Below are 18,609 nucleotides of genomic sequence, written 5' to 3'. Positions count from 1 at the left end.
AAATGTTATACACAAAAATGTTCAAGCCGTTTTATCCAAAATTCGAAGATTATGAATTCATTTTCAAACAGTTGATAAACTTTTTGTGTCATTAGAAATCAAAGTATTCCAATCAGAGATATTAGGACAAGAAGAAACAACATTCACCCTTAGTGAATTATGGTTGTCCGAATGAAGTTTTCAAATTCATTTGAACAATAAACTTTGGTCCCGAACTTGAAAACTGAATAAATCTAAGCCACCATGGCTGTAGTCACGGAAAATGGTATCTAACGATACTTTACAAAGTACTCTATTTGAAATGTCGCCTTACCAAAGGAAGCATTTCATATAAGATTCGAGAGTGTTTTGAACTCCCAAAGGCATGCTAAATATAGACATGAAATAAATGGGGATACCATGAAGAACATACTATAAAATAATTAAGCGACCTTTAGAAGATAAGAGGGTACCTTTCCATAAAGCTAATTTAGACTTGAACTGTTGAATTACATGAATCCATAACCCGGATTTTCGAATGATGAGAGGTAGCCCAAGGTATTTTTGCGGTAGATAATCAGTTTTGCACCCAACAATTTGAGAAGCTAAATAAAAGTTTGCTTGCCTAACATTGATACTCATTAGAGAACTTTTATGGAAGTTTATTTATAAGCCTGATATAAGCTCAATACAATAGAGTATACGGGTTAAGTTTTTCAACTTCTCCAAATCATTGTGTAGAAAAATATGAAAACCCATCAATCGAAGACAAAGAAGTAGCTTTCTGCATAATAACATTAAGACCTTCCATAGCTATCATAAAAAGGAACGCGGATATTGGTTCGCCTTGCCTCACATCCCTCTAAAGAGGAAAATAATATGTAGGACTACCATTAACTAGAATAGAAGTGCTAGCGATGGAAAGACATTTTGACATATCCTATCAATCCAGAAAGCATGAAACTTCATCATACCCATAACTGACAAAAGATAGTTCCAATCAATGAAATCAAAGGCTTTATAAAAGTTAAGTTTCAAAATCAGAAGCTTTTGTTCCGTTTTGAGGCAAGGTGTAGGACCTCATTTGCAAGCATAAAACATTGCGGAGAAATGAGGAAGAAGAATTTTGTGGATATTTTCGAAAGAAATTTAAATGACACATAATATGGAATTGGCAAAGTGAAGAGTTGAAAGGATATGGTATTAGATAGATGTAGCTGTTATTTTATCAACTTAATTGCACACTACTGTACAGCAGGCAATTTGCGACGGACTATTCCGTCGCAAACTATGCAAAATCCGTCGCAAATATCACTTTGCGACGGATTTGCGACGGAATCTGTCTGTCGCAAATTGTCTGGTCGCTAAATTTTTAGCGACCAAGGGGTCGCAAAAATGGCGACGGAACACCCGTCGCCATATTCAACAAACCGTCGCCAATTTCGTCTCCCAAAAAATGAAAAGGGAGACGAATTTGGCGACGGATAATTAAGTTTGCGACGGATCCAAGCCGTCGCAAATCACATTCATTTGCGACGGATCAAATCCGTCGCAAATCACATTCATTTGCGACGGATTGGATCCGTCGCAAATTATAAACTCTGCGACGGAGCAATTCCGTCGCAAATCTCATTCATTTGCGACGGCTTGGATCCGTCGCAAATTACAAACTCTGCGACGGAAAATTTCCGTTTTCTCGTCCGTTTCCCTGTTTTATTAACGACGATTATAACCAGTAAAATCTACTATTTACAATTCTTAATAAAACTTAATTTCAGGAAAAGAACGCTTTCACATAAAAACATATTATATTTTACATAACGCAACAAAATGTATAAAGCAAAAAAATAGAAAATGTATAAAGTGACAAAATACAAAATGTCAGAAACGCAAACATGACACTATAAAGTCGGAGTGTTGTCATCGTCTGAAGGACCTGGGGGTGGAGGTGGGCGATACTGCGGAGGAAGAGTCTGCATCATCTTCGCCATCTCAGCCTGAATAATCTCGGCCATCCTCTCATTGGCTCTCGCCTGCTGCGCACGGAGATCCTCCACCTCAGTGGTAATCTGGCGCAGTCCGTCCTGGATCCCCGCCCGCACACGCCGCTCGATCTCCTCCTCAGTTCGCTGTGACTGTGTGGACCTGGTCCTCGCCCTACTAGACGTCGTCGTATCCACGTACGCACTAGTCGCTGAACCCAACCCGTAAACACGACGCTTCTTGTTAACGCCCTCGATATCCAGAAACAGCTGGGTCTCGTCGACTTCCGCTGTGCTAGAAGAACCCCCATCGGTCGGCGGCTGCGATGCAGCAGCAAGTCTCTGAGCAATTGCATCCTACAAAAAGATAGAAAAACATATCACATAACGGTTAAAAACGTATAACATATGAAATGTAAGTATAATTTCTAACGAAAATTCGGCAGCATTTCCTCTATAATTTGATTAACACCCATTTTTCAGGGACATCCTGCAAACATATACATTTCATATACAACCCACCGGCTGTTAACACACCTAATCTAGTATTTACAATTTACATTAAAACACATTTCACACTAATTTAATCTAACACTCGAGTAAAGTAAAACAACTACTAAAATTATATAGGTTCATGACTTACACTCATGTTCTGGGCCCTCTTGTCTACCATGACACCCTTATCAGCTTTCGTGGAGTGCATCCGAGTATACAGCTCCGTTGCGGTAGGCTTGCGGCCGAGCTCTTCAGCCTAAAAGAAAAATAAACAATTTGTTAGTTCATCAGAAAATCTGAAAATAAAAGATAGTTGTAAATAAAAAAGAATTCTAGAAACAAACCAACACATCCATATGTCGGATGGCGGAACGGGATCCCCCTGTATGGCGTACTGGTCCGGAACCAGCTCCAGCAGGCTCGCTCATCCTATTAGCGCGAGCTACATCGGACTTCTTCTTCTCGTCTTCTGACGCCCAGGCGGCCTTCCAGGAATCCCAGATATCTTGGCTGATCGAGGTATGTTTTTCGTCCTTCTCTCTCATCCTATGAATAACGTCCTTATATCGGTTTGCAGCATGCGCCATGAATACACTTTTGATGACGTCGTCGCTGTAATCCGCCGTATCCCACCAGTATTCCTTCTGCAAAACATAAACGCCAAGTTTGAGTTAGTAATTTTGCGTTAGTCTACATTCAAACTTTAAAATTAACAATTTATTACCTTAAATTCCTCCCAATAGAAATCTGTCTGCTCTGCAGTCAGAAACCTCCAGGCTCGCCCATTCTCGAACCAGCACTTTCTAAAGATCTCCCGCATAGACCGGGAGATTGGTCCAGAGTGCAACAGCCTCTCCCTGCGAGGTTACAGCAAACTTTTACTTTCTATAGTAAAACGATAAAAAAAAATTAAACTAAAAATTTACATTCTTACCTGCTGGCGTCTGGGAAACACAGTGCCCTCCCCTGGTCATCCAGCTCTGCAGGCGGCTCTCCTGGCTGTCGGGCCTGAACAGGGGGTGCCGCCTCCACCTCCTGCTGCTGACCCTGAACAGGGATGTCCTCAATAGGGGCACGCACAGCCGGGTTACCCCGACCACGACCTCTAGCTGGGTTACCCCGACGTCCCCGACCTCTAGTCGGATCACCTGAACCACCCTGCCCTCTCATACCTGCAGACATTAAAATACATTTCGTTCCATATATAACAATTTAATACATTGTTAAAAAATACATTATAACAAAACATTATAGAAAAATACATTATAAAAAAATAAATTGTTATTAGTACAATAATAAATGAATACAACTAAAACTGCAAAAAATATCCAAAACGTCAGTCGAGTTGTTCTTCATCTTCGTCTGGTGAGGATGACGGATATTCTTCTTCTTCATCTTCAACAGGAGGGATTTGCAACGCATCTTCGTCTGCCACGTCATTCAGGTCAACTAAATTTGTGGGATTGTCGTCCGTTTCAACTATAAGGGGATTTTCTTCAATGTCGTCTTGAAAGGCCGGGATAATCGCATCGGGCATGTCAAGTTCTGATCGTGCCTTAATTTTGCAAACTGCCCACCAATTTACTTTGTCCCGTCTTCTGCTTGGATATGGAAGGTAATGAACTTGGTCAGCCTGTTCTGCCAAGATGAACGGCTCGTATTTATTATACCTGCGTCTGTGATTAACATCTACCAAGTTGTATCGATTGGTAGTGTCTGTGCCTGTATCCGTAGGGTCGAACCATTCGCATTTAAAAATGACGGTCTGCTTCATTGGTAGAGCTGGATACTCTAACTCAATTATGTCCGTTAACACTCCATAAAAGTCATTTTCACCCTCAACATATTCTGTTCCCCTTACGCAGACACCGCTATTCATTGTAAGTTGATCCTGCCCATATTCCTGAGTAAGAAATTTGAAGCCGTTTACATAGTATCCCTTATATGTGGTGACCTTTCTACACGGTCCCTTTGCGAGACTCAGAATAAACAGATTTGTACAGACAGTTGGATCTTTCACCTGTGGGGAGTTAGAAATTTGTAAAATTTATAAACCTTATTATAAAAATGAAAGTCCATTGTTATAAGATACGTACATATTGTTCGAACCAAGAGGCGAAATCACTTTCTAGCACTCTTTCAATTTCTGTTTCACTTATGCCACTGTTCCTTTCGCGCAACCCGGCTACAAAAACCCTTTAAATGGTAGAGGCCCAAACTACATCAAATTCTAGCAAATATGTGAAATATTACACTATATTTAAATGCTTACTTTCGATGCTCTTCGATTTCGGAACAATTCAGAAGAACATAGGTCCGAGCAGCGATGATCTCATCGTCTTCAAGATATCTCCTACCGCTACCACGCAACGGCTTTCCCTTAGGTTTAAAAATTCCCAGTCTGTCGGCATCGTCATCGATATCCATATCGCAAGTTTCATTTCTTCCCAAACGCACGGGTAACATCGGATCACCTTCGGCAAAATAATAGGATGCAAATTTAGCGATTTCTTCTTGCAGATATCCACTACTAATGCTCCCTTCCACCCTGCCTTTATTAGTGACCTTTTTTTTCAATTTCCTCAAATATCTGTAACCGGATATTAATATTCGTAAGCATTTTCTATAATCATATATTTATTGAACAGATGGATTCGAGAAAAAACCATGACTAATTGATTACCTTTCAAATGGATACATCCAGCGATACTGAACCGGTCCTGCCATCATAGCTTCATACGGAAGATGCACGGGGAGATGCTCCATAGAGTCAAAAAAGCTGGGTGGAAATATACGTTCCAACTTACACAGGATTTTTGGGATCTCAGTTTCCATACGGTTTAGATCTTCCTGTGACAGTGACGTGGAAGTTAACTCCCTGAAGAAGATACTTAACTCTGTTAGAGGCTCCCACACGTTTTTCGGAAATAGCTCCCGAAGGGCGATTGGCAGAAGTCGTTGCATAAAAACATGGCAGTCATGACTTTTCATTCCATGCATTTTCAACCCCTTTAGATCAACACATCTAGACAAGTTTGACGCGTACCCGTCTGGAAACTTTATTTTCTGAATCCACTCAAGCAAAACTCGTTTTGAATCCCTATCCAAAGCATACATTGCCTTTGGAAATCGCCCAGTTGCCGGATCTTTAGCTAACCCTGGCCGATCACAGATGTCGTTCAACTCTTCACGAGATTTTGCATGGTCTTTTGTTTTCCCGGGGATATTGAGAACGGTATTAAAAATGTTATCGAAGACATTTTTCTCAATGTGCATGACATCGAGATTGTGACGTATTACATTCGTTCTCCAATAAGGCAAATCCCAAAAGATACTTTTTTTATTCCACCCATGATCTTTTGACAGTAATGCATTAGTAACTTTTGCACCAGGCTCAAATGCCTTCTTAAACCCCAGTCGATCAATCTCTGCTAACAGTTCATCTCCAGTTCTCACCCCTGCAAACCTTTTGCCGACCTCTCGTTTCCCCTTACGGAAATCAGTAACATTTCGACGGAATTGGTGATACGGAGGCAAAAACTTGCGATGGCAATCAAACCACGATTGTTTACCGCTTTTATCCAGTGTGAATGCATCAGTGTTTTCCATGCAGTACGGGCATGCTTTTCTACCAGCAGTGCTCCAACCAGACAACATAGAATAAGCGGGAAAGTCATTTATTGTCCACATAAGAGCCGCTTTTAGTTGAAAATTCTGACGCTTATGAACGTCATATGTCTGGACTCCACATTCCCACAGTTGGTTCAACTCTGCAATCAGCGGCTGTAGGAAGATATCCATTAGGTGTTTCGGGTTTCTAGGCCCCGGTACCAAAACCGTTAAAAACATAAACTCATCCTTCATGCACATGCCTGGGGGGAGATTGTACGGCGTCAAAATGACCGGCCACGAGGAATACTGCTGCCCAAAATTGGTAAATGGCTGAAACCCATCGGAGCATAAGCCTAATCTGATATTTCTCCCTTCATCGGCAAACTCAGAATGCAGTTCACTAAAACGTTTCCAAGCCGGAGAGTCGGACGGGTGGCACATCTTATCACCCTCCATCTCGTGGTCTGCGTGCCAGGTCATATGCCGAGCAGTGGCTTTCGAAGCGTACAACCTCTGTAGCCTCGGAGTTATTGGAAAATAGAACATTTTACTATATGGCACGTTAGCCTTTCTTTTTGTGGATTTTCCTTGGGTCACAGGTTTCCACCGCGCATAATTACAAACTTTGCAGTGCGTTAGATCTGCGTCCTCCCCCCAATAAATCATACAGTTATAGAAACAACAATCAATAACCTCAACCGGCAACCCCAAACCTTTGACCAGCTTCTTAATCTTAGCAAAATTCGTTGGCATCTTGTTGTCCTCCGGGAGCAGCTCCTGTATCAATCCGCATACGTCGTCAACTAAAGCTACCGAACCCTTATGTCGACACTTGATCTCCATCACTTTAGCAGATGCAGAAAATGGAGAATGTCTGCTATTCCCAGGCCATATGTCTTCTTCAGCCGCACGCATCATATCATAAAATTTTTGAGCTTCAGCATTCGGGAGCTCATCTTCAGGAAACGTTATTTCTGGACCGGCCGCATCAAGAATCATTCTTTGAGCGGAACTGAACTCACCTGGCCCCTCATCTTCATAGTCGAACTCAACATCCTGCTCTGGTAACTGTGAAAGGGGAGGGGGGTTCAAAACGCTCCCTTCGCCATGAAAAACCCATACTTGGTAACCTTTCACGAACCCATTCTTCAATAGATGGAATTCCACCTCATCGACATCCCGATAGCTTGTATTTCGACAACCTCTCTTAGGGCAGGGGCATTTTATCTGTACCCCACTCATACAAGCCGGATGCCGTAATGCAAACCGGACAAACTCCTTCACATGCTCCTTATACCCTGTGGTTAGCAGCCCGTTTGTGTGGCTCCTGTACATCCAACTGCGGTCTGTCTCCATTTCTGTAGCGCGGATAATTAGAGGTGGGGTTTTCACTCGAGATAAGCAAAGTCAATGTAATTGACTGCTGAAAAGGTAGGGCCCTATCCCATTCGCAAAACAGGCGCCCCGTAACTCGGCCACGATATATGCCTAGCAACGGAGAAAAATATTCGGCAGCCTTCCGGCGTCGTTCTCCTTTAGTGCGATATTTAGTATATGCGTTGTAACGCTAATTATATATTCCTCGAGGAATAAGCGTTACAAAACATATACTAAACATCCACCCGGAGAACAAACTGTCACGACCCGAAATCTCGAGTCGAGACCGGCGCTAGGGAATGGGAGTGGTTGCTCCGAAACCCGTAGCAAGCCTGAAAAACACTATAAATTTTTCGCCTTTAAAAGAGACGTATGACACATTTATTAAATAACTGATGAGATAAAACATCAGAGTTTTAAATGTGCTTTAAAACATTTGATTACAATAAGACTATACTAATCTACTGCGGACAACTAGAACTTAAAACCTTCTTTACAGTCTTTTATCAAAGTAGACTTCCGAGAAATAAACGTTCGGAAGCCTTCATCAAAATCGGACCAGCTTTCCTGAAAAATAATTCCACAACGTGGGTCAGATATACTGGTGAGTTCATGCCGTTACAAATAAATATTTCATAAAGTTAAAAACCGTTTTATATTTAAAATAACTTTATGTATTTTCGAAATCCTTTGAAAACATCTTTAAAACAATTGAAGCCTGAGCTCACACATAACATATTTCAATCAAGACTTCAATATCAAAGAATGTCAACCATATACGTTGACCTTTAAATTAAACCACATTTCTTAAATTCGTCCATCTACATTGATGGCGAAACTTATCAACACATCATACATGCATAATCTTATGGGACCGATAGCACAGCCAACCGATCAACCATATCCACAACATACATAAATCTTAAGGGACCGATAGCACAGCCAACCGATCAACCTTATTCACCTGACATCGATAGCGAAGCCAACCGATGTAACACACACACACATTCCTGACATCGATAGCGAAGCCAACCGATGTAACACACACACATAAACTGACATCGATAGCGAAGCCAACCGATGTAACACACACACATAAACTGACATCGATAGCGAAGCCAACCGATGTAACACACACACACATTCCTGACATCAATAGCGAAGCCAACCGATGTAACACACACACATTCCTGACATCGATAGCGAAGCCAACCGATGTAACACACACACACAAAATATTATGGGACCGATAGCACAGCCAACCGATCAACCATATTCACCTGACATCGATAGCGAAGCCAACCGATGTAACACACACACACATTCCTGACATCGATAGCGAAGCCAACCGATGTAACACACACACATAAACTGACATCGATAGCGAAGCCAACCGATGTAACACACACACATAAACTGACATCGATAGCGAAGCCAACCGATGTAACACACACACACATTCCTGACATCGATAGCGAAGCCAACCGATGTAACACACACACATTCCTGACATCGATAGCGAAGCCAACCGATGTAACACACACACACAAAATATTATGGGACCGATAGCACAGCCAACCGATCAACCATATTCACCTGACATCGATAGCGAAGCCAACCGATGTAACACACACACACATAAACTGACATCGATAGCGAAGCCAACCGATGTAACACACACACACAATCCTGACATCGATAGCGAAGCCAACCGATGTAACACACACACACACAATCCTGACATCGATAGCACAGCCAACCGATGTAACACACATTCAAGCATAAGCAATTGCATAACAATTTTAAAAACTATGTGTGTACCTTTGTATATCAAAATAATATATACATATAGTATATGCATAAAACATACATTCATACAAGGCATGTAAACATATAACACCGCAACACATATATCACACAGTATATTAAAATAGGAGACTTTACGAATACCGAAATGTAAAAACATGTACTCACAGAAACCGTTTAACTACGGTATTACTCCGTCAATGCTCCTTTAAACAACTCCGTTAATTCCCTTGGTCCTCCGACTCGGTAGCTCGACAACTTGTCGAATCTAGTTAGGATCAAAATATTAATTCTCTTAATTAATAAAATCCTAACTCTAGAATTAACTCTATACCATCTTAATTAAATTTAATTAATTAATTCTAGTCTTCAAATTATTTCTTATTTAATAAGTCCATATTTTTATTCATTCAAACTTTTCAAAATTGACCATTTAGGTCCTTTCGTAAATCGATAAATTTCAAAATCAACAAAATCATTTTATCTCAGATTATTAACTTACAAAATCTGGAATCTTTGGCTATCATACCGTGTAACCCCTTAATTTTGGAAAAAGTACAATTTAACCCAAAAACTCTAGTTTTCGGCAAACATATCCAATTCTTTCAAAAATCATCAAAATTCTTTACAATTCTCAAAATCATTTCACATCAGATTATATACATCAATAATCTGGAAATATGGTTAAATTACAGGTTGGTCCTTTATTTTTACAAAAATTACATTTTAACCCCTAAACTTTAAATTTTGACAATCAAGTCCAAATCCAACCAAATTTAATAAATCATCGAATCTCAAACTCAGAATCCCAACTATGATTTGATCACTCCGGTCACCAAATTCCGGTCACCGGATTCCGGTCAAACTCCGATGAGCTTTAAAAACCGTTAAAACGTTCAAAAATTATTTTTACACAATTTTAATCACCCAAAAATCAACCAATACATATTTTAATTTAATATTTTAAAAACAGCAGCCCCTAAATCACAATAAATTATTTTTTTCATGGTTTTAATAATTTAAAACCGATTAAACAATTAATAATCAAAACCGATTATTAAACCACCAAAACACTACACAAAAATCATTTAAACTCCACAAATAATTATCAAACATATTTCATAAATTTTTTTCATAAATAGTTTCTGCCCAGAATTTAAAATGACAGTTTTACCCTTTTTCCACAAATTTTAGCCGAATAGAGTTATTAAAAATTAAACCCGATTATTAAACCGCTAAAAATTCACCATCAACCATTTAATTAACATCAACCACAAATATAACTCATCCATAAATAAAATTATTTCCAGAAATTAAAAATCCCTTTATTTACCATTTTTAAGCTATTTTTAAGCTTTAAAACAATTAAAAATCGAATTTCAAACCTTTAAATTAACACCCGAATTAATTAACATTTTTAATCCACAAAAATTACACTTTAAAGCATATATAAATCTCAACATATAGATCAGCCCAGAAATTTAAATAAATAATTTAATTTTCACGGAAAAATTATTTAAAAACCGAAACCCATATAAACAATTACTAAAACTAGTTAATCAACCATCAAACATCACATATAAACCATCCTATGCATGTTTCTAACACTTAACCAACATCAGCAACTAAAAGTAAGGTTTTGAGCTTGAAATTATACCTCAAACGAACATGCAAACACACATACACGATCTACGCAATATTCCCGACAATTTTCGTGAAGAAAGTTTTGAGAGAAAATAAAAGTATAAGGTTTTGTGTTGGGAGCTATGGAGTATTCGGCACCCACAAAATGAAGAAGATGATGGATTAACTTGGGCACCAAGTTTAAGTAGAGAAAATATCTAGATATTAAATCATGTTTCAATTATTTACAAGTTTGCCATTATGGCATTCTTGTAAATAATTCGAACTCTAGGGGCAAAATAATTTCAACTTTACCAAATATTCAAAAACATTAAATCATATCATATGGGCTGAGTTAAAATATTTTTGGGCCTTTAAAAATATTTAAAATAATTATTTTTACGGTTTTTAGTGAAAAATCGCAAAATTCACTTTTAACACGTAAAATTGCCAAAAATCACATTTAAGGCAAACACATAGCAAATCACATTTTCACCCTTATAAATTCATCACGTGAATTTATTCACTATTTTCGAGGTCCTAATTAATTAAAATCGGACACACACGAAAATAAAAGCTAAAAATTCTACGGGGTATTACATTCATCCCTCCTTAAAATAATTCGTCCTCGAATTATAATATCACTTATACTCCAACATTTTCTTTTCCACATCATCAATACTTCTTTGAAGACTTTTCCATTTAAGTCTCAGAATGTTTCATACCATGTTGTTCATTACTCTATAAACATATCTCCTTATTTAGGCCTTACAAGGTATATTTTCCTTGTCCTATTCCTTTCTTTACATTGCAGAGCCAATGTCTCAGCGTACTTACGTTAGAAACTTATCTGTTTAAAAATCACTTTGTTTTTCCACTGATAAAATCATACCATAATTGTGCACCGGTGTGATGACTTCTCTCATCACCAAGAGTTGCAATGACATTACTCTTTTTTTTTTCAACATACATAATGTACATGATGCATGTCCTAATAGTGAACATAATATGAATGTAGTGATGCAATTCTATTCGTGCCAATGCAATGCCGGCATAAATCGTCTCCGGGCACAATCATGTATTCATAAAACATTTCTTTTTCATTAAACACATTCGTTTTTATAAAAATGGCGCCATCGTAAGTTTCTATAGACATAGGACTCTGCGAAATCATTTATTCCAAAAGATTTTTATCGTCACTTCTCTTATTTGCCTTGAAGTTTGGTTTCCATAACCAAAACATTCATCTCTAACTTTGTTCAATTGTGAGGGGTCAGGAATTTTACCAAATTGGATTAATGTGCTTTCCAGTTGTCTTACACCGTCGACAACTTGCACAAAATTCCTGTCTCTCTGACTCAACAGTCCTATAAACTGAGGTCATAATCCCTTCACAAACATGGGGTTTACTCCGACTCGATCTGTTATCAAGTCTGGAGCAAATCTGCTCAATCGATTAAACTCGGTAACATATTCTTGTACAGATCTGTTATCTCGAGTTAACGATAACAATTTGTCTCGATTACCTTCCATTACCGCAAACTGTAAGAAGAAATCCTTATATCGGGTCACAAACTCTGCCCATGTTATATGACCCATTATTGGTCCAATTACTTGTCGAAACTAATCCTTAGTTGGACCTTTCATCGACATCTCTATTAACAACATTGTCTGTCTTTCGTTAGCTTGAAGTCTACGAGCAGCTTGCTCGACTTCTTCCAAAAAGTCTAACGCATCACTTGATCCATCAAAATATTTTGGGCTCAGTTTTACGTATGCTAACACCATATCTCTATCAACATTTATCTCTTCTCGTTGATGCTGGTGTTGCATCCACTGCCCCATTATTAACACACAACTCCAAAAATCAGTAACTTTTGTTACCAAATGATTTATATCAAAATTTTGTTGTTGCGGCATTCCCGGTGCCTGCGCATTCCCAACTTCATATACTCCAGGTCCTTCTCGACCTCTACCTTCTCCACGGCTCTATTCGCCGGTTGAACTAGTTCACGTTTATTATCTAAGGCTTTTCCTAAAGTCTCGTTTAGTCACCGTGCGCCTGCACGCGCTCGCGTATTTCTTTGCTCGGCCATTCTAAAACACAAAGAAATCTAAACGTGTTCTTAATATCATGATATACGTATCATGTTCGCAAAGTCTTTATCGCATACGTAGTCGCGTCTCGTTCTTACTTTACGAATTAAGCTCTAATAAAAATTTCATTCGTCTATGTCATATATGGCTATAATTCACGTGTTCTATACGTTTCGTACACACTATTCCATTGCATGCACATAACAATCAATCACATAACATGCACATAATCAAATCATAGCCATCACCTATACATAAAAAAATAGGTTCAAAGAAAACCCAATTCGTTTATGATCTACTCCATCATAACACATACCATAAGCCTCGAGAGTGTACTACTCTACATAGACTAAGCAACACTCAAAACATATAATTACTCAAGTAAACAATTCACAATTCACATGTCATCATATATCATACATATAAGCCATATCCTAATGATAATCAACTCATTTAGGAATTCTCGGCTAAAGCACATAACGCAAGTCTCGTGAGTATATCTCTCTACGCAGACTTTATCACATTCGAAAGCATATCACTCCTTTCAGTGATTACGCTATAAACATACCACATCAATCAATCAATCATACTCATAATAAACACACATTTCATAGATAATATGAGTCTCGAGAGTATACAACTCCTCGCAGACTATATACTCGAAAGCGTAATGCTTACTCGAGTAACCACAAACATATATTGTGCTAACACACATATCTAACACATATCCTGACACCACACATAGGACAAGACGTTTTGAAAAACATTTGAAAAACCGATGAAAACGTTTAAAAGACATGACTGGAAATCCTATAATCCGCAGTAATTCCTAACTTAGCCTAGTGACATTGTATATTGCTCCTAGGTAACACAACATCTACACAGACTAGCAGTGGTATCTCTGACCAACTGCACTCAATTCCCATATTAGCAGAGGTAACTGGACCAACTGCTCTGATACCACCTTGTCACGACCCGAAATCTCGAGTCGAGACCGGCGCTAGGGAATGGGAGTGGTTGCTCCGAAACCCGTAGCAAGCCTGAAAAACACTATAAATTTTTCGCCTTTAAAAGAGACGTATGACACATTTATTAAATAACTGATGAGATAAAACATCAGAGTTTTAAATGTGCTTTAAAACATTTGATTACAATAAGACTATACTAATCTACTGCGGACAACTAGAACTTAAAACCTTCTTTACAGTCTTTTATCAAAGTAGACTTCCGAGAAATAAACGTTCGGAAGCCTTCATCAAAATCGGACCAGCTTTCCTGAAAAATAATTCCACAACGTGGGTCAGATATACTGGTGAGTTCATGCCGTTACAAATAAATATTTCATAAAGTTAAAAACCGTTTTATATTTAAAATAACTTTATGTATTTTCGAAATCCTTTGAAAACATCTTTAAAACAATTGAAGCCTGAGCTCACACATAACATATTTCAATCAAGACTTCAATATCAAAGAATGTCAACCATATACGTTGACCTTTAAATTAAACCACATTTCTTAAATTCGTCCATCTACATTGATGGCGAAACTTATCAACACATCATACATGCATAATCTTATGGGACCGATAGCACAGCCAACCGATCAACCATATCCACAACATACATAAATCTTAAGGGACCGATAGCACAGCCAACCGATCAACCTTATTCACCTGACATCGATAGCGAAGCCAACCGATGTAACACACACACACATTCCTGACATCGATAGCGAAGCCAACCGATGTAACACACACACATAAACTGACATCGATAGCGAAGCCAACCGATGTAACACACACACATAAACTGACATCGATAGCGAAGCCAACCGATGTAACACACACACACATTCCTGACATCAATAGCGAAGCCAACCGATGTAACACACACACATTCCTGACATCGATAGCGAAGCCAACCGATGTAACACACACACACAAAATATTATGGGACCGATAGCACAGCCAACCGATCAACCATATTCACCTGACATCGATAGCGAAGCCAACCGATGTAACACACACACACATTCCTGACATCGATAGCGAAGCCAACCGATGTAACACACACACATAAACTGACATCGATAGCGAAGCCAACCGATGTAACACACACACATAAACTGACATCGATAGCGAAGCCAACCGATGTAACACACACACACATTCCTGACATCGATAGCGAAGCCAACCGATGTAACACACACACATTCCTGACATCGATAGCGAAGCCAACCGATGTAACACACACACACAAAATATTATGGGACCGATAGCACAGCCAACCGATCAACCATATTCACCTGACATCGATAGCGAAGCCAACCGATGTAACACACACACACATAAACTGACATCGATAGCGAAGCCAACCGATGTAACACACACACACAATCCTGACATCGATAGCGAAGCCAACCGATGTAACACACACACACACAATCCTGACATCGATAGCACAGCCAACCGATGTAACACACATTCAAGCATAAGCAATTGCATAACAATTTTAAAAACTATGTGTGTACCTTTGTATATCAAAATAATATATACATATAGTATATGCATAAAACATACATTCATACAAGGCATGTAAACATATAACACCGCAACACATATATCACACAGTATATTAAAATAGGAGACTTTACGAATACCGAAATGTAAAAACATGTACTCACAGAAACCGTTTAACTACGGTATTACTCCGTCAATGCTCCTTTAAACAACTCCGTTAATTCCCTTGGTCCTCCGACTCGGTAGCTCGACAACTTGTCGAATCTAGTTAGGATCAAAATATTAATTCTCTTAATTAATAAAATCCTAACTCTAGAATTAACTCTATACCATCTTAATTAAATTTAATTAATTAATTCTAGTCTTCAAATTATTTCTTATTTAATAAGTCCATATTTTTATTCATTCAAACTTTTCAAAATTGACCATTTAGGTCCTTTCGTAAATCGATAAATTTCAAAATCAACAAAATCATTTTATCTCAGATTATTAACTTACAAAATCTGGAATCTTTGGCTATCATACCGTGTAACCCCTTAATTTTGGAAAAAGTACAATTTAACCCAAAAACTCTAGTTTTCGGCAAACATATCCAATTCTTTCAAAAATCATCAAAATTCTTTACAATTCTCAAAATCATTTCACATCAGATTATATACATCAATAATCTGGAAATATGGTTAAATTACAGGTTGGTCCTTTATTTTTACAAAAATTACATTTTAACCCCTAAACTTTAAATTTTGACAATCAAGTCCAAATCCAACCAAATTTAATAAATCATCGAATCTCAAACTCAGAATCCCAACTATGATTTGATCACTCCGGTCACCAAATTCCGGTCACCGGATTCCGGTCAAACTCCGATGAGCTTTAAAAACCGTTAAAACGTTCAAAAATTATTTTTACACAATTTTAATCACCCAAAAATCAACCAATACATATTTTAATTTAATATTTTAAAAACAGCAGCCCCTAAATCACAATAAATTATTTTTTTCATGGTTTTAATAATTTAAAACCGATTAAACAATTAATAATCAAAACCGATTATTAAACCACCAAAACACTACACAAAAATCATTTAAACTCCACAAATAATTATCAAACATATTTCATAAATTTTTTTCATAAATAGTTTCTGCCCAGAATTTAAAATGACAGTTTTACCCTTTTTCCACAAATTTTAGCCGAATAGAGTTATTAAAAATTAAACCCGATTATTAAACCGCTAAAAATTCACCATCAACCATTTAATTAACATCAACCACAAATATAACTCATCCATAAATAAAATTATTTCCAGAAATTAAAAATCCCTTTATTTACCATTTTTAAGCTATTTTTAAGCTTTAAAACAATTAAAAATCGAATTTCAAACCTTTAAATTAACACCCGAATTAATTAACATTTTTAATCCACAAAAATTACACTTTAAAGCATATATAAATCTCAACATATAGATCAGCCCAGAAATTTAAATAAATAATTTAATTTTCACGGAAAAATTATTTAAAAACCGAAACCCATATAAACAATTACTAAAACTAGTTAATCAACCATCAAACATCACATATAAACCATCCTATGCATGTTTCTAACACTTAACCAACATCAGCAACTAAAAGTAAGGTTTTGAGCTTGAAATTATACCTCAAACGAACATGCAAACACACATACACGATCTACGCAATATTCCCGACAATTTTCGTGAAGAAAGTTTTGAGAGAAAATAAAAGTATAAGGTTTTGTGTTGGGAGCTATGGAGTATTCGGCACCCACAAAATGAAGAAGATGATGGATTAACTTGGGCACCAAGTTTAAGTAGAGAAAATATCTAGATATTAAATCATGTTTCAATTATTTACAAGTTTGCCATTATGGCATTCTTGTAAATAATTCGAACTCTAGGGGCAAAATAATTTCAACTTTACCAAATATTCAAAAACATTAAATCATATCATATGGGCTGAGTTAAAATATTTTTGGGCCTTTAAAAATATTTAAAATAATTATTTTTACGGTTTTTAGTGAAAAATCGCAAAATTCACTTTTAACACGTAAAATTGCCAAAAATCACATTTAAGGCAAACACATAGCAAATCACATTTTCACCCTTATAAATTCATCACGTGAATTTATTCACTATTTTCGAGGTCCTAATTAATTAAAATCGGACACACACGAAAATAAAAGCTAAAAATTCTACGGGGTATTACACAAACGCTGGAAAACAACCGAATATTTTTCTACCGCTACTAGACATATATGGTTTTTCGTGATCGAGTTACGGAAGCACAAGTTTTGCGAACTGTACAAACTGTACAATCCCGTGTCGTTCAATCTCTTGAACACACGGGACGGGAACTCTACGGCTAGGTTTACGATTTTATTCGGTGGGAATAAAATCGAGGTTTATTTAGGTTGATTATCGTAAATAAAATCTATTCCAACTAAAATAAATCAAATTAATTGAGCGATAAAACCTACTTGTTGAAGGGCAGAACCGCAAAGAGAAGGTGAAACGTCCGGATCAATCGGTACCACGGTGCGCGGGCTATCAAGGGCTATCAGCGACTGTCAGAGAATGCAAACCTATCATATTAAATAAAAACACGTATTAATAAAAAAATTTCTACTAAAAATTTGGCAGAACTTACCTTAAAAATGAGCATCACCCATTTTTCAGGGAAATCCTGCAAGCAAATTACATAGCACAATCCAACAATACAATCCAATTACATCAAAAATTACATTTATAACGTTAATTAACCTAAATTACATTAATTAACCAATTTTATCTTAAATAAATTAAAAAACCTACTAAATTAACCTAAATGAACTTATAATTTAATCAACTAATTAATCAATTAAACAATTAACTCAATTAACTACACGTTTAAACATTCAATAAATTTAACTAATTAACCAATTATGTACTTTAATCAACTAATTATGCAATTAAATCATTTAATGAATTAAACAATTAACCAACTTAACAATTTAACCTAATTAAATAAAAAATTAATCTAATTAGTTAATAAACTAATAGTTAACCTAATTATTAATCTAATAATTTAATTAAACAACTAATTAATTAATTAACCCAAATAATAATAT

General features: G+C 37.1%; 2 protein-coding genes across 2 annotated transcripts; both read right to left on the bottom strand.

The window, feature by feature from the left end:
• Window positions 1–1,857: 1,857 nt before the first annotated feature.
• LOC126666823 (uncharacterized) lies at window positions 1,858–18,059 on the bottom strand. The gene is made up of 6 exons (XM_056104855.1): window positions 17,980–18,059; window positions 3,391–3,628; window positions 3,181–3,313; window positions 2,801–3,100; window positions 2,605–2,712; window positions 1,858–2,318 (listed from the first exon to the last, which is right to left on the bottom strand). The coding sequence occupies exons 2-6, from the start codon at window positions 3,624–3,626 to the stop codon at window positions 1,881–1,883; spliced, it is 1,215 nt and encodes a 404-aa protein (XP_055960830.1). The 5' UTR covers window positions 3,627–3,628; window positions 17,980–18,059; the 3' UTR covers window positions 1,858–1,880.
• On the bottom strand, window positions 4,595–7,685 carry LOC130014586 (uncharacterized). The gene is made up of 2 exons (XM_050359697.2): window positions 5,140–7,685; window positions 4,595–5,046 (listed from the first exon to the last, which is right to left on the bottom strand). The coding sequence occupies exons 1-2, from the start codon at window positions 7,422–7,424 to the stop codon at window positions 4,725–4,727; spliced, it is 2,607 nt and encodes an 868-aa protein (XP_050215654.1). The 5' UTR covers window positions 7,425–7,685; the 3' UTR covers window positions 4,595–4,724.
• Window positions 18,060–18,609: the final 550 nt, after the last annotated feature.

This window comes from Mercurialis annua, linkage group LG2, assembly GCF_937616625.2.
Source record: "Mercurialis annua linkage group LG2, ddMerAnnu1.2, whole genome shotgun sequence".
NCBI classification, from domain to species: Eukaryota; Viridiplantae; Streptophyta; class Magnoliopsida; order Malpighiales; family Euphorbiaceae; genus Mercurialis; species Mercurialis annua.
The sequence above is the reverse complement of the archived record's forward strand: the minus strand, read 5'-3'. Positions and strand labels throughout refer to the sequence as shown.